Source organism: Coturnix japonica, chromosome 10 (assembly GCF_054131305.1).
Source record: "Coturnix japonica strain WE chromosome 10, WE-NBRP24, whole genome shotgun sequence".
In the NCBI taxonomy this organism is placed as follows: Eukaryota; Metazoa; Chordata; class Aves; order Galliformes; family Phasianidae; genus Coturnix; species Coturnix japonica.
The window spans coordinates 7,440,916-7,463,685 of NC_140672.1; the positions used below are offsets into that span (position 1 = coordinate 7,440,916).

The window sequence follows — 22,770 nt, forward strand, 5'->3', positions numbered from 1 at the left end:
TTCTTTCTGCCTCAGAGATGGAGAAACTGACCCAAACTTTCCGTCCATTCAGGATATAAGCAGGGCAGTTCAATCTAAAAAACAGGGGTTTTTTCACTCCCATCACCTTGATTCAGGCCTATTCTATTTCTATCTCTTCACGTGCATTAAGGAAATGCTCAATAAAAGCCCTGTTGTGGAAGGTTATTAAAGAGATGCTGAACAAAAGCCCTGTTGTGGAAGGTTAAAGAGATGCTCAACAAAAGCCCTGCTATGGAAGGTTAAAGATGCTCCCAATGGCGTTTCTTTAGATTGAATCCAGTTCCATTTATTCCCTCCGTCACTTGAGAAACGGAGCCAGGACTGCGGAACAGCACAGAGCGATTCCAACTGAGCCACTTGTTAAAAGTACCCAGAAAAGCATTAAAAAAGGGGGTTGGGGGGAACCTAAAGGGAAAGGAGAGAGCTGTGCTGATGTGAATGATGCCTCCATCCAGTTCCCAGCATCCAGCTCAGCTGCTGCTGGACGTCACAGCTGACTCAGTTTGGAGCCCCTTGTGGAGACGCAGCCCTGACTGGATGCTCTTGTGCCTTTCAGTTCTTCCATCCTTTTCTTACGCCGCCGCCGGCGCTTCCTGGCCATGCACGTCTCCTGTGGTTGCTGGTGGAGGGGATTTGGAGGTAGGAAGGAGGCTTCGTTGCGTTGTTTCTTATTATAAGGCATTGAAACCGAACAGTTCCTCTGACCCAAACTGCAAGGCCACCTTTTCTCAGCCGTGCCAGGTTTGTGCACCAACTCCTGCTGTTGTTCTGGCACTCTGTGATTCCCCTTTTTCTTCTTCTTGGCACAGACAGAGTTCCTGAAAGAAGATCTGAAAGTCAGGACTGGAGAATTCAACCCTCCCCCCCCACCTCCCTCCAGTCTCTCCTGGGTTCTGCTGAGGACTTTTGGATCCTTTCAACCCTGTGGGTTGAAGAACAGCTCCCACTGACACAAACTAAATCCTCTTGTCCCTGAAGTATCACACTGCAGCCCCACCAGGAACTACAGCCTACACTGTAAGGGATGCTACTCCACATCTGCAGACACAAGTGTGTTATCCAGAGGCAAACAGCTTCATGCTGCTGCAGACACAAGGATACTTCAGCACTACGAAGACACAGGGAGGATCCCCTTCCTCCACAACCCCTACAAACAGCAATGGATGCTCTGCTGTACGTAGCAACGTTGCATCTAAACTTGTAAAAACATGAATTTAAGTTGCTTAAAAAGGAAAAGAAAAAAGAGCATTTTTGGTTCTATCTGCTCAGCTGTACAGCAAGCACAGAGGAAAGAGGCAAAAACCCACCTGGACGTTGTTAACAGGAGGTTTTCTGAACGCTGTGGGTGATGCTCTGCCTTCTGCTTTCTACTGTTCCACACAGCATCCACTCTTTGTTTGATCGGGACTGACCCCAAGTTCTTCACTTCACGTCTCCTTAAACAGAACTCTGGGTCATGGCTGGGCTCACGAACCATTCATCAAGTGATCACAACAGCCCTCTCACACTTCAATCAACCCCCTTTCAAACCTCCCAATTAGGGCAGCTGGTCAGGCCATGTGGATCTGTAACCCCACGTGTCACAGCTGCCCACCTTCTTCCTCATCCCACTTCCACCTCAAGCAGCAGCAGTCAGCCAAGCTTAAAGTCTATCTATTACAGCTCTCGTTCTGTGTGTGCACTCACTTTCCAGATCTTCTCTGTAGATCTTCAATGTAGTTCATTCTCTCAATGGGATGCCCTCGAGCTCTGTTGAACACTGGAGAAAGAAAGGTCTGAGTTCTAACAGTGCTCCAATGGAACAAGCACAAGCCCATTTACAACCAGGAGCCCACGGTAAGTATTTTGTATCTTGACAAGAGGAACATACATGTACGTACACTCTATTGCAGCGTTGGGCTCCATGCCTTCAACATCAATCAGGTACCTGAGCAGAGCAACAAGACAGCTCTAATCACACGAGTAACCCCAAAGCCACTTACAAACAATTCAAACATGAATAGGAATTTGTTCGAGCTTCTGTTTACAAGCCAGATTTGAATATCAGCACTTGGCTGCTGCTTATGTCTGATTTCAACACATCCCTGCAAGCAACATCTTTGCTAAGCTTACAAGCTTTGGATCCTTGCAGGCCTTGGATTACATCCAACACTTGATCCCTTTTGCTGGTGAAAGCAGGCAACACCCCCAGCTAATGCACTCCAACAAACAACTCACCTACAGACCAGGTAGCCAGTTCTGTTTAAGCCATGTGTGCAATGCACTCCGATAAGTTTATCTGCAACAAACAGCAACCGAGTCAGAGCAGTGTTGATTTTCCTAAACCAAGTCAGAGCAAAGCAAGCTTAACATTGGTCCTCCAACCCTAACAAGCGTAAATAAACTGCAAGGATCATGCAACAAAGTCCTGTTTGTGGTTGGTTATCACAGCTGCTTTGGCTCACCGGTTCATTTCATCCCATAATTTCATGATCCCAAAGCTCACTGCAGGGAGGATGTTTCTAAATGCTCTGTGAAATGTGCTCTATCCCACATTGCCCAAGCACTGACAGGTTCCCATTCACACCGCTGCTAATCACCCATCATTACTTACATAGATACTAGAGACAACAATAAGGACCCAACCAACACAAGGACCCAATGCTACCTACCAGCCAGCACAAACTCCTCTACCACAACAGCCTGATCTCATTGCTTGGACATTCACACACCAAGAGGAGGAAAGGAAATTCATGCTGTGCATGAAGGTTAACTGAGAACACCCCCCTTCCTATAGGCAACGCATGGTAACAGAAGGGAAATTCACATTACCGTTGTCTTTGTTGTCTCTCAAAAAGCTTTCCACAACACGTTTGAACTGAAAAATAGTCTGGTTGTTGGGTATTTCGTGTCCCATGGTCAGGATCTTTGAGTACCTGAGCGTAGCTGGCAGCTCCTACAAGAAACAAAAGAGGAGAGGATAGAACAGAGAACTGCTGACAAAAAGATGCAAGAAATCAGCATTCCAACTGAAACCAAAAGAGCAGCAATGGTTTGAGGTAAGAAAATGACACCACTTGAACACACTGCCAGTGTTTCAGAATAACCCAGTGGTGTTTTCTCTCCTTCCTCCCCAAGAAAGGCAAAGCGCTGAGCTTGGAATAACTTTTCCTGTACACCATGAGCCAAAATCCATTGTAATCAACTGCTTCAGAACAGCCCACAAAACCACCTTTAGGGTAACCAAAAACATGTAGTGGTTGTAGAAAGAGAAAGGCTGGAGTCCTCAACATCACGCATGATCAAAGACAAAGACCCCAACCCAAATGGCTCTGAGATGCTTCCCCACATTTCCCTGCCAGGAGATTTAAGTGTTTGATGCCCTTTAAAGTTCCCTTCTCACTAAAGTCTTCCCACTCAGCAGCAATATCAGGGCTTGAAGAGACCCTGTGCTGAGCCTGACACTGACCTCAGGTCCGTAGTAGCGCGTTGTGTACGTCAGGTCAATGATGAGGCCCAATTCTTCTTTCTGCTCTTTGATTTTCTCAATGAGGTCGCAAGGTGAAAACCTCTCATCCGGGTGAAGGTTCTGATTAAAGCTCTGAGGGAAAACAACATTAAACACAGCTGCACTGTGACTGGTGAGCTGCCACTGCTCCCAGCAACCATAGAATGGCCTGGATTGCAAAGGACCACAAACATCACGCAGTTCAACCCCCTGCTGTGTGCAGGGTCCCAACCAGCAGCCCAGGCTGCCCAGAGCCACATTCAGCCTGGCCTTGAATCCTGCAGGGATGGGGCATCCACAGCCTCCTTGTTCCATTTAATGCCTGCAGGGATGGGGCACCCACAGCCTCCTTGTTCCATTTAATGCCTGCAGGGATGGGGCATCCACAGCCTCCTTGTTCCATTTAATGCCTGCAGGGATGGGGCATCCACAGCCTCCTTGTTCCATTTAATGCCTGCAGGGATGGGGCATCCACAGCCTCCTTGTTCCATTTAATGCCTGCAGGGATGGGGCATCCACAGCCTCCTTGTTCCATTTAATGCCTGCAGGGATGGGGCATCCACAGCCTCCTTGTTCCATTTAATGCCTGCAGGGATGGGGCATCCACAGCCTCCTTGTTCCATTTAATGCCTGCAGGGATGGGGCACCCACAGCCTCCTTGGGCAACCTGTTCAGTGTGTCACCACCCTCTGGGTGGAAAAACTTCCCCCTCAGATTCAACCTAAACCTGCCCCGTCTCATTTTAAAGCCGTTTCTCCTCGTCCCATCACTGTTTCCCCTGGAGGGGCCTCAACCCCCAGCCCAGCACCGGCCCGTTGGTGCTTTACATTGGGACCAACCGGACACGGGCAGCCCGCAATGAGCAGCAGCCGGGTGGGATCCCGGGGCGGCCCTCGCTCCCCGCTCACCTTCCTCAGGGGCACTTTGAAGGCGATGAAGCGGGTGCCCGGCAGCCTGCGGCCTAACGGGACGTAATCGGTCCACCTGCAAACGGAAGCGGAAGGAGGTTACAGCCGGAGCCACCAAACCTCTCTCAGATTAGAAACCGTGCGGCACTCACCGCTCCGGGACGCGAGAACGGCCACGGCCCGGCATGGTGACGGCGGCGGGGACGCAACCGGTACTTCCGCTTCCGTTACTTCCGCTTCCGTTAATTGCGCTTCCGTTACTTCCGCTTCCGCGAGGCCGCCGTCTGCGTGACGGCATCACGACGGAGCCGGGCCGGCTGCGGTCACAGCGCCCCCTGGCGGAGCGACCCCCCTCGGAGGACCCCAGCAGCCCCTGTGCTGCTGCTCCAGGCCGATGTGTGAAGGGAGGCAACAAACAGGAGGATGTTTGGGGGCTGCCATGCAATGCCAGCATCAAACAGAGCGTCATCAGCCACCTTCATCTGCATTGACTGCAATGGGAGCTGAGTTGGAGGCACCCACAGGGATGGGGCAGCCAGGGCCGCTCTGTGCAGCAGTGCTGGGGCCTCAGCTGCCCCTCTGTGAAGAACCTCCCCTCCTTTCCATTGAACCCATCCCCCTTTCACACAGAATCACAGAATGACCCGGGTTGGAAGGAACCTCAAGGATCATGTAGTTCCAACCCCCTGCCTGGCAGGGCCACCAAACATACACCTTTACTAGATCAGGTTGCCCAGGAGACCCCATAGATCCCCATAGAGACCCCATAGACCCCATAGAGACCCCATAGACCGCACTCATCCCCATCGAGACCCCATAGATCCCCATAGAGGCCCCATAGACCCCATAGATCCCCCACAGATCATGTTGCCCATGGCCCTGTCCAACCTGGCCTTGAACACCTCCAAGGACGGGGCATCCACAACCTCCCTGTGCAGCCTGTTCCAGGGCCTAACCACTCTCCTAGTGAAGAACTTCCCCCTAACATCCAACCTAAATCTTCCCTCTTTTAACTTAAAACCATTTCCCCGTGTCCTGGCTATTGTCAGCCCTTTCCAAGAGTTTAAGGGAAGAGTAAGTTCCCTTCAGGTATTGAAAGGCTGCAGTGAGGTCACCCCGCAACCTTCTCTTCTCCAGGCTGAACAAACCCAACTCCCTCAGCCTGTCCTCATAGGGGAGGTGCTCCAGCCCCCTGATCATCTTCCTGTCCCTCCTCTGGACCCTTTCCAAAATCTCCATGTCTTTTTTGTACTGAGGGCTCCACACCTGGACACAGTATGAGAGATGGGGCCTCACAAGAGCCGAGTAGAGAGGGACAATCACCTCCCTATCCCTGCTGACCACCCCTCTCCTGATGGAGCCCAGGTTCCCATTTGCTTTCCGAGCTGCCAGAGCGCACTGCTGGCTCTGGCTGAGTCTCTCATCCATCAGGACCCCCAGGTCCTTCTCAGCCGAGCTGCTCTCAAGGACCACTCCTCCCAGCCTGTACAGGTGCCTGGGGTTCTTCTGGCCCAAGTGCAAAACCTTGCACTTTGCCGTGTTGAACCTCATTAGGTTCACCCGAGCCCAGCTTTCCAGCCTGTCAAGGTCCCTCTGAATGGCATCCGTTCCCTCCACCGTATCGACAGCACCACTCAGCTTGGTGTCATCAGCAAACTTGCTGAGGGTGCACTCCATTCCCTCATCGATGTCATTAATAAAGATGTTAAAGAGCACCGGTCCCCTTTGTCCCATCATCTCCCCCCATGAAGAGCTCCTTTCCCTCCAGAGCAGAAGCCATTTCCTATGGGCATTTCACACCCTGCACAGATACAGCCAGGCCTCCTCCTCTCTCAACAGGCGACTCTTGGAGGACTCACCCAAAAGTGACACAAACAGCACAGTAATGATGTTTTAATTGATTTATTTGATAATTTGATGTTTGATAATTGCAATAGAAACCCTGACAGTCACAGCTGATGGCAGAAGCTGTTGTCCCAGGAGGGTGATGTTACAGACTGCAGGGAGGAAAGGCCGCTAAAATCCCCTGTAGGATCGAGGTGGGGGTGGTGGTGGGGGTGGCGGCCGGCGGGGTCTTTCTGGTGAGTAGATGGGGCTGGGGGAACGCGGGGGGGGCGGCATCCGGGCGGGACGTCTGTCTGCATATGGTGATCCACCACGGGCAGCAATGCGGGCTTTCGCCATTTCCGTGAGTTGCCTGTAGAGATGGGAGATGCTGAGGGCACGGCTAAATGCCCCGCTCTCCTTCCGCCTGGAGCAGAAGTGGAATAAAGAGCGTGCTGGGAAGGGGGAGCTACTCACTGGTGTCTCTGCCTCCGCCATCGGATATAAATGAAACAGCCGATTATGGCCAGGATCACGGGAACAAATACAGCTATAGCGCCCTTCAAGCAATACATGGGGGCATCTCTCAAAAGGATCCCATTGTTGGCTTCTTTATCAGCTGTAAATGAAGGAACAACTCTGGTCAGTTCTGCACCTCATGCCCAGCAGGCAATCTCAGCAGAGCTCTGCAACAACAGAAGCTCCGACCGTCAGCCATAGAGCTCTGCACGGCCTTCACCTGCAGCGCCAGCTGCTCTCATGTCCTCCGTGTCATCAGGGAAGCTGTAGATGGGCTGCGTGCGGCTGTTGCCCTGCTGAATCACGGGCTTGTCTACAGAATCTCCATTGATCTCTTTAGAAAGAAGGCAGCAGAGTGGGACTGTCAATATCTGCCCTTGTCAGGAGGAGGACATCCTCAGGAGGCATTACGTCTCCAAAGGCATCAGTATTTTGTGTATGTATATGTAGATCAGTTTCCCAGTTCAGGTAACTGACAGAAATAGACCCACCAGGCACTTCATTTTGTCTGGTCATCGTCCTCATCCTTGGTGAAATCCTTCTCAGTTTCCCCATCCGTCTGACAGGGCCTGCACAGAACGAAGCAGGGCACGTTTCAGACACACCAGCCATTGAACTGAGCGCTCTCTGGGGAAGTCCATCCAGACAGACTACTCACCACTGGGATACCAGCGGGGCTCCAGCACGTCATCCAGCTTCGGCTTTGGCACAGACCTCTCTGGAGGCACTTCTACAAGAACCATGAGAGCTTTCCATCATACACTGCAATCCATATCACTGCGGAACGGCACAACTGGTGCAAGGGGATGGTGCAGGGACGGGGCACATGCAGCTCTGTGCTCTCACTTACCCATACCATCCACTCTCGGTTTTGCTACAAGAGGTGGCTGAGATTCTGCATCCCATTCCCCTCCACTCACACCTGTAACCAAACAGAACAGAGCAGCTCGTGTCAAACACGGAAAGGGAATAGAGGAAAAGAAGAGGGGGAGCCCCCCAAGGCTGTGCGCTTGCAATCACCTCTGGGTTCCACCTCAGGAACAGAAGCACCATCCGACCAGGGAACAGCGTTAAATGAACCCGGGTAATTATCTACAATAAGAAACAGACAAGAGAAATTTCCATTAAACGTGTGCAATGCCGTCTTGTTCCACATGGAGCAGCATTACCAACTCGGGCCCTTCATACTGCAGGTCTTTGATGGGCACAAAGGAAGGAGATGCTACAGCGCACAAGGAAAAACCTGCCTGGTTCTTCCCCTGCCCAGCACGTCCCCCATGCAATGGCCACGGGGACACAGTCTGATTTCTTGCCCCCCATTCTGCTCAGCTTTGCTCACCCACCTGGTCCTGGTTCTTGCCATTGAGCAGCAATGACTTTCCAAAACATTGTGGCCAAAAGGAGGATGATGATGAGACGGGCAGAGGCCATGGCTCTCCACACTAATCTCAAGCTGTCACCACCACGATCACAGCCAAAGCAAATGCCGGTGATGGGGCAGGAACCGAGCAGTGCATGTGACACCAGGGGTAACGTCACAGAGGGACATTGTGAGCTCAGAGGAGAGGGGCTGGCCTCAGCGGTGACGGAACCCCCGCTGCCACTTTCGATCTGCCACGGCAGGTAAGGCAGCAGCTCCTCCTGCTCCTCCACTGCGACCCTCCTAGTGATCCCAGTGCCCCAGATCTCACCCCAGTCTCTATTTGGGCATTTCCCCACAGAGAGAATTCCTCAGTTGATGGTGACGGAGATTCCGACACTTGACGCTGGTTTAATTGGATCCTTTTTGACTGCACCGGACACTGCTGTGATGAATTCCAACAACAGCAGAGCAGTGGAGGTGCCACTGCACCTTGTCTCTGTCCCCACTGTCACCTTTGTGGGACCTCAGGCCTCTGCCCAGCCATGGGTAAGAGGTTTCCAGAGACAGGGAGCGCAGCTTCCTCCTGGGGCGCTGCCCCCAAATGTAGTCCAGCTGCCACCTGGGGGGCAGCCCCCAAATGTGGTCCAGCTGCCACATGGGGGGATCCCCCCAAATGTGGTCCAGCTGCCACATGGGGGGATGCCCCTAAATGTGGTCCAGCTCCTACCTGGGGGGCAGCCCCAGACTGTCACCCAGCTGCCACCAGCGGGGATGGCCACTAACGTGGTCCAGCTGCCACGTGGGGGGCAGCCCCTAAATGTGGCCCAGCTGCCACGTGGGGGGCAGCCCCCAAATGTGGCCCAGCTGCCACGTGGGGGGGAGCCCCCAAACGTCCAGCTGCCACCTGGGGTTGTCCCCATGGTTGTGGGTCAGCTCCCAGCTGATGGGCAGGAGTTACCCCTCCTGCTGCTCCTCCCTGGGGGGATGAAGCCGGGCATGCCTCCCCCAAATGCCCCTGCCCAACACCGGCAACATCCCCAGCGGGCAGGGACACTGCAGCCCCAGCAGCCGATGGGGCTGCGGCCTGGGGCCAGGCTGCATGGGAAGCGCCCGCGGTCTGCAGGCAGCTGCCCAATGCAGACCCCCAGCCGCCCTCTGAAGAAGGTCCGCAGAGAACCACCACGGCAGCATCAGGTGATCACCGTGCGCTGCTCCCTGCGCACCCGCCGGGCACAGGAAGGTCAGCCCCTCGGAGATGCTGTGGTGCGCAAAGAGGACCAGGGGAACTCAGCACCCACCAACGTGAGCCCCAAACCCACCACGGCTCCACTCACCTGCAGCACCGCAGCACCGGGATCTGGTGGTGAGTTTGGGGGCTGCAGGGTGGGTTGCAGGCTGTCCGCACCGGGTGGCTGTGGGAAAGCTGGCATTGCCACAATGGGGATGTTCTTGCTTTTCCAGCAGCGACACCAAGCTCAGACATCCCGGAGGACATCAAGGATCTCCTGACATCCATGGACAGCTGTGAGTCTGGGGGCTGTAGAGCTCAAAGGGGGGTGTTGGCACTGAGTGGCTGTGGGAAGGCTGGCATTGACCCACTGGGGATGTTCTTGCTTTTCCAGCAGCAGCATCCAACACTGAGATCCCGGATGACATCTCCGACATGGATGATCTGCTCGCCTGGCTCAACAGAGGTGAGTCTGGAGGCTTCAGAGCTGCTGGGGGGGGGTGTCTGCACCGAGTGGCTGTGGGAAGGCTGTGATCATCATCTGGGGATGTTCTTGGCTTTTCAGAAGTGGCGAGTCTTCAGGAGGTCCCCCAGCAGAACCAGGACCCCGTTAACATCCAAACGGAAGGGACCAAAGATGCTGCTGGCGCGGATGTGATGGCATTCCTTGACAAGCTGCTGTCTGAGCTGGACAGCCAGAGTACGGCAGCTGTCCCCAGCCCAACTGAGCTGCCTGCGCCGACAGCCCTGTGCAATGGCAGCATCCAGGCCACAAAGAGGAAGCTGCCTCAGGGCCAGGATGCTCCAGACCCAAAGCGCCGCGTTTGGAGAAGCTGGAAACAGCCCATGTGCTACCGCAGGAGACACGGCCAGAGACAGCAGTTAAGATCCCTGTAGCCCTGGGCTCCTCGCCAGCTCCTGCAGCAGCAGCGCTCCAGGGGCTCCAACATCAGCCCCAGCCCTACACCTCCAAACCTGGGCTGTCCACCAACAACACCTCGGACTCTATTATGTTATTTTATGATATTTTATTTTGGTTTATATTACGTTAAATTTTGTTTTAAACTATGTTATTTTACGTTTAATTCTGTTATGTTAAACTATGTTACTTTCTGTTCAATTACATTTAATTAAATTAATTAAATTAAATTAAATGCTTCGTATTCACTTTGTTACACCTGCACTCCTTCCTGCAGCACCAAAGCCCCCCCAGTCCCCAACACCCACCAGGTGATGCTGGTTGTGGTTGCATTGAGCCAAGAGCTGCAGCTCCTCACTGATGTCCTGCATCAATTCTGCTGTTTCCAACGCCCCCATCGCCTTGTTTTGTGCCTGGGGAAGGAGATGGTCACACACTGAGTGCTGACCTGGGGCACTGGGAGGTTAAAGATGGACACAGACAGCGCTGGGGGGCACTGATTTTGCACATGGAGGTTGATGCTGATACTGGGAGGCAATGGGAGCAGCAGGGGGCACTGGGGAGCTTTGGGCAGCACTTGTTCTGGGGGGGTTCAGGCAGTACCAGGTTTTAACCTCATTAATGCCCCCCAACATCTGCCCCAAGCAAATGCCGGTGATGGGGAAGGAACCGAGCAGTGCATGTGACACCAGGGGTAACGTCACAGAGGGACATTGTGAGCTCAGAGGAGAGGGGCTGGCCTCAGCGGTGACGGAACCCCCGCTGCCACTTTCGATCTGCCACGGCAGGTAAGGCAGCAGCTCCTCCTGCTCCTCCACTGCGACCCTCCAAGTGATCCCAGTGCCCCAGATCTCACCCCAGTCTCTATTTGGGCATTTCCCCACAGAGAGAATTCCTCAGTTGATGGTGACGGAGATTCCGACACTTGACGCTGGTTTAATTGGATCCTTTTTGACTCCACTGGACATTGCTGTGATGCAGTCCAACATGCCACTGCAACCTGTCTCTGTCCCCACTGTCACCATTGTGGGACCTCAGGCCTCAGTCCATCCATGGGTAAGAGGTGTCCAGAGACAGGGAGCGCAGCTTCCAGCTGGGGCAATGCCCCCAAATGTGGTCCAGCTGCCACCTGGGGGGATGCCCCCAAATGTGGTCCAGCTGCTACCTGGGGGGATGCCCCCAAATGTGATCCAGCTGGTACCTGGGGGGCAGCCCCAAAGTGTGGTCCAGCTCCTACCTGGGGGGCAGCCCCAGACTGTCATCCAGCTGCCACCAGCGGGGATGGCCACTAACGTGGTCCAGCTGCCACCTGGGGGGCTGCTCTTAAATGTGGCCCAGCTGCCACGTGGGGGGCAGCCCCCAAATGTGGCCCAGCTGCCACGTGGGGGGCAGCCCCCAAACGTCCAGCTGCCACCTGGGGTCGTCCCCATGGTTGTGGGTCAGCTCCCAGCTGATGGGCAGGAGTTACCCCTCCTGCTGCTCCTCCCTGGGGGGATGAAGCCGGGCATGCCTCCCCCAAATGCCCCTGCCCAACACCGGCAACATCCCCAGCGGGCAGGGACACTGCAGCCCCAGCAGGCGATGGGGCTGCGGCCTGGGGCCAGGCTGCATGGGAAGCGCCCGCGGTCTGCAGGCAGCTGCCCAATGCAGACCCCCAGCCGCCCTCTGAAGAAGGTCCGCAGAGAACCACCACGGCAGCATCAGGTCATCACCGTGCGCTGCTCCCTGCGCACCCGCCGGGCACAGGAAGGTCAGCCCCTCAGAGATGCTGTGGTGCAAACAAAGGACCAGGGGAACTCAGCACCCACCAACGTGAGCCCCAAACCCACCACGGCTCCACTCACCTGCAGCACCGCAGCACCGGGATCTGGTGGTGAGTTTGGGGGCTGCAGGGTGGGTTGCAGGCTGTCCGCACCGGGTGGCTGTGGGAAAGCTGGCATTGCCACAATGGGGATGTTCTTGCTTTTCCAGCAGCGACTCCAAGCTCTGACATCCCGGAGGACATCAAGGATCTCCTGACATCCATGGACAGCTGTGAGTCTGGGGGCTGTAGAGCTCAAAGGGGGGTGTTGGCACTGAGTGGCTGTGGGAAGGCTGGTGTTGACCCACTGGGGATGTTCTTGCTCTTCCAGCAGCAGCATCCAACTCTGAGATCCCGGATGACATCTCCGACATGGATGATCTGCTCGCGTGGCTCAACAGTGGTGAGTTTGGAGGCTTCAGAGCTGCTGGGGGGGGGTGTCTGCACCGAGTGGCTGTGGGAAGGCTGTGATCATCATCTGGGGATGTTCTTGGCTTTTCAGAAGTGGCGAGTCTTCAGGAGGTCCCCCAGCAGAACCAGGACCCCGTTAACATCCAGACGGAAGGGACCAAAGATGCTGCTGGCGCGGATGTGATTGCATTTCTTGACAAGCTGCTGTCTGAGCTGGACAGCCAGAGTACGGCAGCTGTCCCCAGCCCAACTGAGCTGCCTGCGCCGACCGCCCTGTGCAATGGCAGCATCCAGGCCACAAAGAGGAAGCTGCCTCAGGGCCAGGATGCTCCAGACCCAAAGCGCCGCGTTTGGAGAAGCTGGAAACAGCCCATGTGCTACCGCAGGAGACACGGCCAGAGACAGCAGTTAAGATCCCTGTAGCCCTGGGCTCCTCGCCGGCTCCTGCAGCAGCAGCGCTCCAGGGGCTCCAACATCAGCCCCAGCCCTACACCTCCAAACCTGGGCTGTCCACCAACAACACCTCGGACTCTATTATGTTATTTTATGATATTTTATTTTGGTTTATATTACGTTAAATTTTGTTTTAAACTATGTTATTTTACGTTTAATTCTGTTATGTTAAACTATGTTACTTTCTGTTAAATTACATTTAATTAAATTAATTAAATTAAATTAAATGCTTCGTATTCACTTTGTTACACCTGCACTCCTTCCTGCAGCACCAAAGCCCCCCCAGACCCCAACACCCACCAGGTGATGCTGGTAGTGGTTGCATTGAGCCAAGAGCTGCAGCTCCTCACTGATGTCCTGCATCAATTCTGCTGTTTCCAACGCCCCCATCGCCTTGTTTTGTGCCTGGGGAAGGAGATGGTCACACACTGAGTGCTGACCTGGGGCACTGGGAGGTTAAAGATGGACACAGACAGCGCTGGGGGGCACTGATTTTGCACATGGAGGTTGATGCTGATACTGGGAGGCAATGGGAGCAGCAGGGGGCACTGGGGAGCTTTGGGCAGCACTTGTTGGTGTGGGGGGGGTTCAGGCAGTACCAGGTTTTAACCTCATTAATGCCCCCCAACATCTGCCCCAAGCAAATGCCGGTGATGGGGAAGGAACCGAGCAGTGCATGTGACACCAGGGGTAACGTCACAGAGGGACATTGTGAGCTCAGAGGAGAGGGGCTGGCCTCAGCGGTGACGGAACCCCCGCTGCCACTTTCGATCTGCCACGGCAGGTAAGGCAGCAGCTCCTCCTGCTCCTCCACTGCGACCCTCCTAGTGATCCCAGTGCCCCAGATCTCACCCCAGTCTCTATTTGGGCATTTCCCCACAGAGAGAATTCCTCAGTTGATGGTGACGGAGATTCCGACACTTGACGCTGGTTTAATTGGATCCTTTTTGACTGCACCGGACACTGCTGTGATGAATTCCAACAACAGCAGAGCAGTGGAGGTGCCACTGCACCTTGTCTCTGTCCCCACTGTCACCTTTGTGGGACCTCAGGCCTCTGCCCAGCCATGGGTAAGAGGATTCCAGAGACAGGGAGTGCAGCTTCCTCCTGGGGCGCTGCCCCCAAATGTGGTCCAGCTGGTACCTGGGGGGATGCCCCCAAATGTGGTCCAGCTGGTACCTGGGGGGCAGCCCCAAAGTGTGGTCCAGCTCCTACCTGGGGGGCAGCCCCAGACTGTCATCCAGCTGCCACCTGCGGGGATGGCCACTAACGTGGTCCAGCTTCCACCTGGGGGGCTGCTCTTAAATGTGGCCCAGCTGCCACGTGGGGGGCAGCCCCCAAATGTGGCCCAGCTGCCATGTGGGGGGCAGCCCCCAAACGTCCAGCTGCCACGTGGGGCCGTCCCCATGGTTGTGGGTCAGCTCCCAGCTGATGGGCAGGAGTTACCCCTCCTGCTGCTCCTCCCTGGGGGGATGAAGCCGGGCATGCCTCCCCTAAATGCCCCTGCCCAACACTGGAAACATCCCCAGCGGGCAGGGACACTGCAGCCCCAGCAGCCGATGGGGCTGCGGCCTGGGGCCAGGCTGCATGGGAAGCGCCCGCGGTCTGCAGGCAGCTGCCCAGTGCAGACCCCCAGCTGTCCTCTGAAGAAGGTCCGCAGAGAACCACCACGGCAGCATCAGGTGATCACCGTGCGCTGCTCCCTGCGCACCCGCCGGGCACAGGAAGGTCAGCCCCTCGGAGATGCTGTGGTGCACAAAGAGGACCAGGGGAACTCAGCACCCACCACCGTGAGCCCCAAACCCACCACGGCTCCACTTACCTGCAGCACCGCAGCACCGGGATCTGGGGGTGAGTTTGGGGGCTGCAGGGTGGGTTGCAGGCTGTCCGCACCGGGTGGCTGTGGGAAAGCTGGCATTGCCACAATGGGGATGTTCTTGCTTTTCCAGCAGCGACACCAAGCTCCGACATCCCGGAGGACATCAAGGATCTCCTGACATCCATGGACAGCTGTGAGTCTGGGGGCTGTAGAGCTTGAAGGGGGGTGTTGGCACTGAGTGGCTGTGGGAAGGCTGGCATTGACCCACTGGGGATGTTCTTGCTTTTCCAGCAGCAGCATCCAACACTGAGATCCCGGATGACATCTCCGACATGGATGATCTGCTCGCCTGGCTCAACAGTGGTGAGTTTGGAGGCTTCAGAGCTGCTGGGGGGGGGTGTCTGCACCGAGTGGCTGTGGGAAGGCTGTGATCATCATCTGGGGATGTTCTTGGCTTTTCAGAAGTGGCGAGTCTTCAGGAGGTCCCCCAGCAGAACCAGGACCCCGTTAACATCCAAACGGAAGGGACCAAAGATGCTGCTGGCGCGGATGTGATTGGGTTTCTTGACAAGCTGCTGTCTGAGCTGGACAGCCAGAGTACGGCAGCTGTCCCCAGCCCAACTGAGCTGCACGAGCCGACAGCCCTGTGCAATGGCAGCATCCAGGCCACAAAGAGGAAGCTGCCTCAGGGCCAGGATGCTCCAGACCCAAAGCGCCGCGTCTGGAGAAGCTGGAAACAGCCCATGTGCTACCGCAGGAGACACGGCCAGAGACAGCAGTTAAGATCCCTGTAGCCCTGGGCTCCTCGCCGGCTCCTGCAGCAGCAGCGCTCCAGGGGCTCCAACATCAGCCCCAGCCCTACACCTCCAAACCTGGGCTGTCCACCAACAACACCTCGGACTCTATTATGTTATTTTATGATATTTTATTTTGGTTTATATTACGTTAAATTTTGTTTTAAACTATGTTATTTTACGTTTAATTCTGTTATGTTAAATTATGTTACTTTCTGTTCAATTACATTTAATTAAATTAATTAAATTAAATTAAATGCTTCGTATTCACTTTGTTACACCTGCACTCCTTCCTGCAGCACCAAAGCCCCCCCAGACCCCAACACCCACCAGGTGATGCTGGTAGTGGTTGCATTGAGCCAAGAGCTGCAGCTCCTCACTGATGTCCTGCATCAATTCTGCAGTTTCCAACGCCCCCATCGCCTTGTTTTGTGCCTGGGGAAGGAGATGGTCACACACTGAGTGCTGACCTGGGGCACTGGGAGGTTAAAGATGGACACAGACAGCGCTGGGGGGCACTGATTTTGCACATGGAGGTTGATGCTGATACTGGGAGGCAATGGGAGCAGCAGGGGGCACTGGGGAGCTTTGGGCAGCACTTGTTCTGGGGGGGTTCAGGCAGTACCAGGTTTTAACCTCATTAATGCCCCCCAACATCTGCCCCAAGGCAGCGAACAGCCCATTCTTTCCATGGGGGGAGGCTTCCCCCTTGGGGCTGATGCCCCTCAGTGCTGCTCAGCTCCCCCCTGGGTGTGACACATCCCCACCCCGATGGGGTCCCCTCATTTGTACCCACAAACTCACCGTGGGTGCTTTGAAGGGGTGGGGGGTGGTGGCATCACTCGAGGGGAAACTGAGGCATGTTGCGGGCTGAGAGCTTCAGGGCAGGAGTTTTGGCTGAGCATCACAGCGGGACGGGGATGGTTTTCACTCTGAGTCAAAGCTGAGCGTTCCCTTCCTGGAACCAAAGGGTTAATGTCACCCTCCAAGTCTCCTCATCCATGTCCCCTCCCTCCACTTCTCCTTCTCCTTTCTCCCCCTCTGGCTTTTGGGGGATCTCAGCCCCCCATTTCCTCCCATCCTTCTGCCCCCCCCCTTTTCTTGCCCCTAAATGGGGAGAGGACCAAAGGGTCCCCCATTAACCCCCCCCCCCCTTCCAAGCTTCTGCTTTATTTGCCTTTTGGGCCCCAAATGAGTCACTGGGGGATTTTTGGGGGGGGCAGATAAGGGGGTTCTCTGATGGGATGTCGAGGGGTTGGGCACCCATAGGTGCTGCAGCAGCCCCCCTACCGTCCTGCTGCTGTCCCCTATTTACAGCTGGTTCCAGATGTGGGGGCTCCCAACCAACCTGGGGCAGGGTCCCCATCAGCAGAGCCGTGCTGGGTACCCGGGATGTTCTATAGATCAATGAGAGGGAACTAGTGGCTCTGTTGGTCCCATTAAGTTGCCATGAATGGGACAGAGCTCCAGGGACAAGGCACCAAGCTGGGGATCAATCCTAAGTACAACAAGGGGAAGGGAAGGAGCAGAGACCCATCAGCACCAGGACATGGGGACACGGCGACACAGTGATGTCCCCAAAGCCCCAGGGGCTCCGGAAAACCCGGCCCAGTCATTCAGTGCTGAGCCCCAAAACTCCCTTCGGTTCCGGTAAGGAAAGAGTCAATGGCACACACACGAGAGCAGCCACACACGCCACTTCTCTGAGTTGGAACTACATGATCCTTGAGGTCCCTTCCAACCCGGGTAATTCTGTGATTCTGTGAAGGGAAGCATTACTGGACATGCTGCACAGCAGGGGTTAAGACTGGAGGTGGTCAGGGCTGTAGTGACCATGCCCTCCTAGAGTTCCTCATCTCAAGGAATGCGGGCCTGGCAAAAAGCAAAGTCAGGACCCTGAGCTTCAGGAGAGTCAGCTGCAGGCTGTTCAAAGAATTCTTGGACGAGAGACACTGGAAAACTGTTCTTAGGGGCAAAGGGTTCAAACATCCCTTTGTGTGCACCTGTGTGCAGCCCAACTCCTCAGCACAGCCCTGTGCAAGCACACATTTGTGCCACCGCATCCACGCACTATCTATGTGCTCACACACACTCACACAACCACATCCCTTAGTGCAGCCCTGTGCGCACACACACTCACACATGTGTAACCCCTTCCTTTCACTCCCAAAGTGCACGCACACACCGGTACCACAATGTCCTTGTGCAGCTCCAACACTCTGCACACCCCTGTGCACGTACATATATGTGCATGCTCGTCCTTGCACACATACCCACAGACCTACACACACCTGAGCAACACCACTGGTTTGTACACTCATGGACACAAATGTGTGTACAACACCATCCATGCACAAATACACACACACACACACACGGATCCCCACTGCTTTGCACAATGCTGTGCACACTCACGTGTGTCATGCACTGATTTCCCATCCAGTCCTCGAGGGGTCACTTACTTAGGACAGGAGTGCAGGGGAGCAGCCAGAAGCTGTTTGCATTCCCTGCTGTCTGCTGGGCAGCTTTGCTGGAGATGCTTGAGTTGCTTTGCTTTTCCTTGGGAGGTGGGAAGGAGCTTTGAATTTGAGGCACATCCCGTGCCAGAGCATCCCGATGGCACAAGGGGGATCAGGGCCCCTCTATTGGTTACCCCGGTGGCTTGCAGCAACTGGAACTTTTTGCCTATTGAGAAAGCTAAAAAGTGTGAGTTCCTCCTGACCCATATCAACAAAAATCTCAACCATAAAAAAGAGACGTCTTCGTATTCAAGCAAATGACAACAGTAAGACCATGCATGTTGTTTTGTTGTATTTCCTCTGTAATCATGGGGAGGATATGAAGAAGTGGTATAATTCATCCACTTCTGCACTTCAGGCACAAGTTCCTTAGAATTGGAAGAGACCCTTAAAGGCCATCTAGCCCAGCTCCCCTGCAATAAAAAGGGACATTCACAGCTAGATCAGGTTGCTCACAGCCTGGTCATTAGTCATCCCAGAGGCAAAACACACACTGAATGATCTCTCCTTCAGTCATAAATCCTTGGAGACAACAGCATTGACACTGCATGTTACTGAAGCAGTAAAAGAAATTGCTCCTGTAACTCTCCTTGTGTTAAGTAAAATGATGATAAAAAGCAATGGAATGCTTTGGCAGGACACCAAAACCATCCTCCTTCCTTGATATCTGCTGCAATGGAACCTTCCACTGGAAGAAAGCCTCTGATGGCTTGTCACCCCAGAGAGGTCAGCTTTAGAAGCAGGACTGCTGCACAATAGAATGAACTGGAGCTCCTTAGCATCTCTTACATCCAGGAGGGGTGTGATCAGACCCACCTATCACCTTCAGGTGCGCTTTCTGACACCTTGTCTGACTTCACTGTCACTGTGCCAGCATCCTCAGGCTTAACCTGCTTCATTGTCAGTGTGCAGCAATTGCCAACGTTCTTGATGTCATTGTAATTGTTGGTGTAAAGGAGGTTGCCATTCAGGAACCATTCCACGTCCTCGTCATTATGGGACAGCTCGCAGGAGAAGACAGCAGAGCTCTCTTCTTCAATTTCTACATCCTGCAGGTGCTTCGTTACTTCTACATTGCGGGCTGTGGGGAAACAAGGTGAACTGTTACCACTGTTACTATAAATCATACTGGGATGTGGTAGAATGGTTGGACTAGATGATCTTTGTGTAATCATCTATGTGAAGATAATACATGTATAAAGTTAGCAGGAGAGAACGGCAGAAGTCAACCTCAAGAAGAGAAATCTGAGGTGAAATAGGACATGGAAGAGGCCACCCTCCCTGCTCATACCTTCAGCTGTCAGCGTGGCCTCAGTCTCTGCAATTCCTGCCTTGCACTTGTACACACCAGCATCATCGGGCTTCAGCTTCAGAATTCTGAGCTCTACTGAATGCTTATCCCTCTTGATCTTGTACTTCTCAGAGGGCTCGATGGGTGTGCGGCCCTTGAACCATTTCACAACCTTTGGAGAAGGCCTGAAGTCACAGGACAGGATGACAGAATGACGTTCCAAAGCTGTCTTGTCCTCCAACTTCCTGGTGATTTCTATATGGTAATCTGCAAAGCAGGGGTGGAAGAGAAGAAAGGATGAGGACAATTGGAAGAAGAGGAAAGTCTCTTGCGTGTATTCCATTCCAATTAATGTCAAGTTCACAATGGTTCTTTGAACGACTCTAAAGATAAAACAAACGATTGTCTATAGGGAATGCCATTGACTACATTTCTATGAAGTAATACTGTACAGTATCTACCAAATGCAAGGTCCAGCTCTTGTTCTGTGCTTATTAAATTGCTCCCAATTGTTGAGGCTTTTATTCAAATAAGAGTGAGTTGAAAATATAACAAGTACTTTAGGATGTGAATGGATAATCTTACGCTGGGGACAACAGCAGATAAAAAGCCTGCAAGTTTCTTTCAGATGAAATCAATGACAAACCGCACCAAATTTAGGTGCTACCAAACTTAAACTTGTCTAGTTCAGAAATACAATTAATTTCACCTGATTTGACTTCTTTGCTATAGCCAAGGGCAAAACCTCAGCTCTGTAAATCTGAATAGTAAGCACATCACAGCTATTCAAACACATCTTTTACTGAGATGCAGCTGTCTCATTTAGTGTCCAACGACTTTGAACTGGAAATGGAGCAGACCAAAGCAGAATCTAAACATGGCTTCTACAAGGACTGATCAAATGCAGCCACCGTCAAATTCAAAGTATCTGATACAGAAGGATCACACTCACTGTCAGACAAAACCTCTTTGGAGAGGTGAACTGACTGCCCTGTTCACCCCCACTTTGGAAATAACTGCACTCATTTCCTACCTGCTCCCAGCAGTGTGGGATGGTGGGATAGCATCACACGTCCCACACTAAGCATCCCACCATGTCACTTGTTCCACCTAAACCTCAGTCCCAAAACAAAAGGGGAACTCGCTTCTGAACCCTCTTCACTTCATTTCAGATGTCTTATATGCTTGATCTCCAACCCACCCCCCACTCAGGAGAAAGACCCCCCGCTTACACCCTACCATCTTGTTGCATTCTGATGTTGTCATCAGCCTTCAGCTTGTTGTCCTCTTTGTACCACTGGGTCTGAACCTCATCGTGTGAAATCTCACAGACAAAAGATGCACTCCCATATTCATTCACTTCCACATCTTCCAGTGCTTTAACAATCTTGATATCTCCAGCTGTGAAACAGTAGAGATATATTTGTCAGGGTATTTCCAGAACTGAGTGCAGCATCTTTTCCTTACACATATTTGCATAGAAAATAAGTAGGATTATGTTTTATTCTAAACCATCATCCATTCCTGAGTCATTTCTCTCTTCAACACAGTCAATGCATTATTGCCCTTGAACTTAAAGACAGACCTACTAGCTACAATGGAGCTCCCTGCAAACAGTTTTCATGGAAACCAGAATCTCATTTATTCTAAAACCTTTCAAGCAAAATTAAGGGTAGAAAAACAATAGAACTGACTGAATCTTTAAGGTCATTTAGTTCCAGTCCCCCTGCTATAGGCAGGGACACCCCCCTCCACACCAACTCTTCTCCTCAGGGTCAAGGCTTCTCTCAAATCATTCTCCTCTAAGCCTGTGCCTGTGCTTGGGATTGCCCTGACCCAGGTGCAGGGCCTTGTACTTGGCCACACTCAAGTTCATGAGGCTGCCAAGGGCCCACCTCTCCAGCCTGTCCAGGTCCCTCTGAGTAGCATCCCTTCCCTCTAGCACATCAACAGCACCGCTCAGCTTGGTGTCATCTGCAAACTTGCTGAGGCTGCATTTGATTCCACTCTCCATGTTGCCTACAAAAATGTTAAATAACACTGGTCCCAACACCACCCTCCACCTGGACACTGAGCTATTGACTGCAGCTCTCTGAGTGTGACCATCCAGACAGTTCCCTATCCTGCAACTGGTCCATCCATCAAAATCATTTTTCTCCAGTTTGGTGACCAGGATGTCATGCAGGACGGGATCAAATGCTCTGCACAAGTCCACGTAGATGATTGTCAGTTGCTCTCCCATTATCCACTGATGCTGTTACTCCATCATGAAAGGCCACCAAGTTTGTCAGACATGGCTTGACCTTGATGAAGCCATATTGGTTACCACCAATTACCTCATCTTTATTTTCCAAACTATGCCAAGGAGAACTAGACAGAACTCTACAGTGTTGTGTCACTACAAACCTGTCTGAACCATTGGCTTCTCTGCATGCTCATCACTAGTCTCTCCTTAGCTTGTGTGCCTACAAACAATGTATGGGGAATGTCAGCCACAAATCTTACCTAGGGGACATCTTTGCTTCAAAATCCTTTGAACATCACACAATCCCTTTTAACTCTCCAGGTCTGCATTTAGTTATGTCAGAATCAGGCCATATTTCTGTGCTGCTATATCCCTTTCCTTCTGAAGGGCCTGGATACAACTTGGATTAACCTCAGGAGAAGAGTTCCTGCATAGAATCATAGATTTACCCAGGTTGGAAAAGACATTGAAGATCATCAAGTCCAACCGCAGCCTAACCAGTACCCTAACTCTAAAAACCCTACACTAAATCATATCCCTGAGTACCACATCCAAAAGGCTCTTAAACACAACCAGGGATGGTGATTCAACCACCTTTCTGGGGAGCCTATTCCAGTACCTAAAATCTCTAGTATCTAAATCTCTCTAAAAGAGCACAGGTATTAATCTGACCAGAAAGGTTCCTGTTTGTTCATAAAATGAGCCTTTTCCGCTCCATCTTGCATAGGCCACTGGGCACAGGGTAGCTGGGAGACCACAGAAAAAGTGGTTCTGTGAGCAATAGGGAAACTACTGCCTAATCCAACTCCTCCAATCTCTGCGCTCTGCCAGCATGTCTAAATAGGGTGGCAGATACACACAGGAGATAAATATTTCCACTTCCCTCAGCCAACACTGCTCTGAATTTCTATGGGACACACAGTTAGATGAAAAGGCATTTGACAAAGAAGGAAATGAAAGAGTTTAATCTGCTGTGTCATTCTCTCGGTAGCCAGAATAACTAACCCTCGCCAGTGTTAGTTCAAAGAATAGGCAGATTTTATCTCCTGACATGAGCAGTAATTCAAAGAAGCTGGTATATGATCCAGTATCCTGCATATTCACTGCAGGCAGGCAAAGACATTATGAGATAAGGGAGATCTACACATCACTTGTTATGAACACCTCA

General features: G+C 52.9%; 5 protein-coding genes across 6 annotated transcripts; 3 read left to right on the forward strand and 2 right to left on the reverse strand.

The window, feature by feature from the left end:
* Nucleotides 1–281: 281 nt before the first annotated feature.
* Nucleotides 282–4,651, reverse strand: LOC146759218 (RNA/RNP complex-1-interacting phosphatase-like). Its single transcript, XM_085510628.1, has 9 exons — nt 4,569–4,651; nt 4,417–4,492; nt 3,470–3,601; nt 2,833–2,956; nt 2,239–2,299; nt 1,902–1,948; nt 1,708–1,780; nt 1,329–1,457; nt 282–839 (listed from the first exon to the last, which is right to left on the reverse strand). Exons 1-9 carry the CDS (start codon nt 4,601–4,603, stop codon nt 509–511), a joined length of 1,008 nt encoding a protein of 335 aa, XP_085366754.1. The 5' UTR covers nt 4,604–4,651; the 3' UTR covers nt 282–508.
* A 1,651-nt stretch (nt 4,652–6,302) lies between these two features.
* On the reverse strand, nt 6,303–9,749 carry LOC146759219 (uncharacterized). Of its 2 annotated transcripts, none has more exons than XM_085510180.1 (8): nt 9,457–9,749; nt 7,780–7,851; nt 7,610–7,681; nt 7,418–7,489; nt 7,251–7,328; nt 6,980–7,093; nt 6,718–6,859; nt 6,303–6,613 (listed from the first exon to the last, which is right to left on the reverse strand). In XM_085510180.1, exons 3-8 carry the CDS (start codon nt 7,611–7,613, stop codon nt 6,433–6,435), a joined length of 591 nt encoding a protein of 196 aa, XP_085366306.1. In that variant the 5' UTR covers nt 7,614–7,681; nt 7,780–7,851; nt 9,457–9,749; the 3' UTR covers nt 6,303–6,432. The 2 variants fall into 2 exon arrangements, with proteins under 2 accessions (XP_085366306.1, XP_085366305.1); XM_085510179.1 differs by lacking the exon at nt 9,457–9,749 and adding an exon at nt 8,103–8,603.
* LOC146759220 (uncharacterized) lies at nt 8,570–10,374 on the forward strand. The gene is made up of 4 exons (XM_085510171.1): nt 8,570–9,485; nt 9,584–9,646; nt 9,745–9,816; nt 9,916–10,374. Exons 1-4 carry the CDS (start codon nt 8,570–8,572, stop codon nt 10,245–10,247), a joined length of 1,383 nt encoding a protein of 460 aa, XP_085366297.1. The 3' UTR covers nt 10,248–10,374.
* Nucleotides 10,375–11,351: 977 nt separating this feature from the next.
* LOC146759221 (uncharacterized) lies at nt 11,352–12,243 on the forward strand (the record flags this gene model as incomplete). The annotated part of the gene is made up of 1 exon (XM_085510322.1): nt 11,352–12,243. A coding segment is annotated over exon 1 (873 nt), but the record flags the coding sequence as incomplete, so codon positions are not given.
* Nucleotides 12,244–14,933: 2,690 nt separating this feature from the next.
* LOC146759222 (uncharacterized) lies at nt 14,934–15,936 on the forward strand. The gene is made up of 3 exons (XM_085510188.1): nt 14,934–14,946; nt 15,045–15,116; nt 15,216–15,936. The coding sequence occupies exons 1-3, from the start codon at nt 14,937–14,939 to the stop codon at nt 15,545–15,547; spliced, it is 414 nt and encodes a 137-aa protein (XP_085366314.1). The 5' UTR covers nt 14,934–14,936; the 3' UTR covers nt 15,548–15,936.
* The last annotated feature ends 6,834 nt before the right edge of the window (nt 15,937–22,770 follow it).

What these genes read in the sequence shown, in the direction of transcription:
- LOC146759220 (XM_085510171.1), top strand. Translation starts at nt 8,570, where the DNA reads ATGAATTCCAACAACAGCAGAGCAGTGGAGGTGCCACTGCACCTTGTC. An exon ending in CCTGACATCCATGGACAGCT is followed by an intron (nt 9,647 to 9,744) that starts GTGAGTCTGGGG and finishes TTGCTTTTCCAG; the next exon opens with CAGCAGCATCCAACACTGAG. An exon ending in GCTCGCCTGGCTCAACAGAG is followed by an intron (nt 9,817 to 9,915) that starts GTGAGTCTGGAG and finishes TTGGCTTTTCAG; the next exon opens with AAGTGGCGAGTCTTCAGGAG.
- LOC146759218 (XM_085510628.1), bottom strand. Translation starts at nt 4,603, where the DNA reads ATGCCGGGCCGTGGCCGTTCTCGCGTCCCGGAGCG. An exon ending in CGTTCTCGCGTCCCGGAGCG is followed by an intron (nt 4,493 to 4,568) that starts GTGAGTGCCGCA and finishes TTCCGTTTGCAG; the next exon opens with GTGGACCGATTACGTCCCGT. An exon ending in CGCGCTACTACGGACCTGAG is followed by an intron (nt 2,957 to 3,469) that starts GTCAGTGTCAGG and finishes TGTTTCTTGTAG; the next exon opens with GAGCTGCCAGCTACGCTCAG.
- LOC146759219 (XM_085510179.1), bottom strand. Translation starts at nt 8,190, where the DNA reads ATGGCCTCTGCCCGTCTCATCATCATCCTCCTTTTGGCCACAATGTTT. An exon ending in ACCGAGAGTGGATGGTATGG is followed by an intron (nt 7,490 to 7,609) that starts GTAAGTGAGAGC and finishes TGGTTCTTGTAG; the next exon opens with AAGTGCCTCCAGAGAGGTCT. An exon ending in GCCCCGCTGGTATCCCAGTG is followed by an intron (nt 7,329 to 7,417) that starts GTGAGTAGTCTG and finishes CGTTCTGTGCAG; the next exon opens with GCCCTGTCAGACGGATGGGG.
- LOC146759222 (XM_085510188.1), top strand. An exon ending in GCTCGCCTGGCTCAACAGTG is followed by an intron (nt 15,117 to 15,215) that starts GTGAGTTTGGAG and finishes TTGGCTTTTCAG; the next exon opens with AAGTGGCGAGTCTTCAGGAG.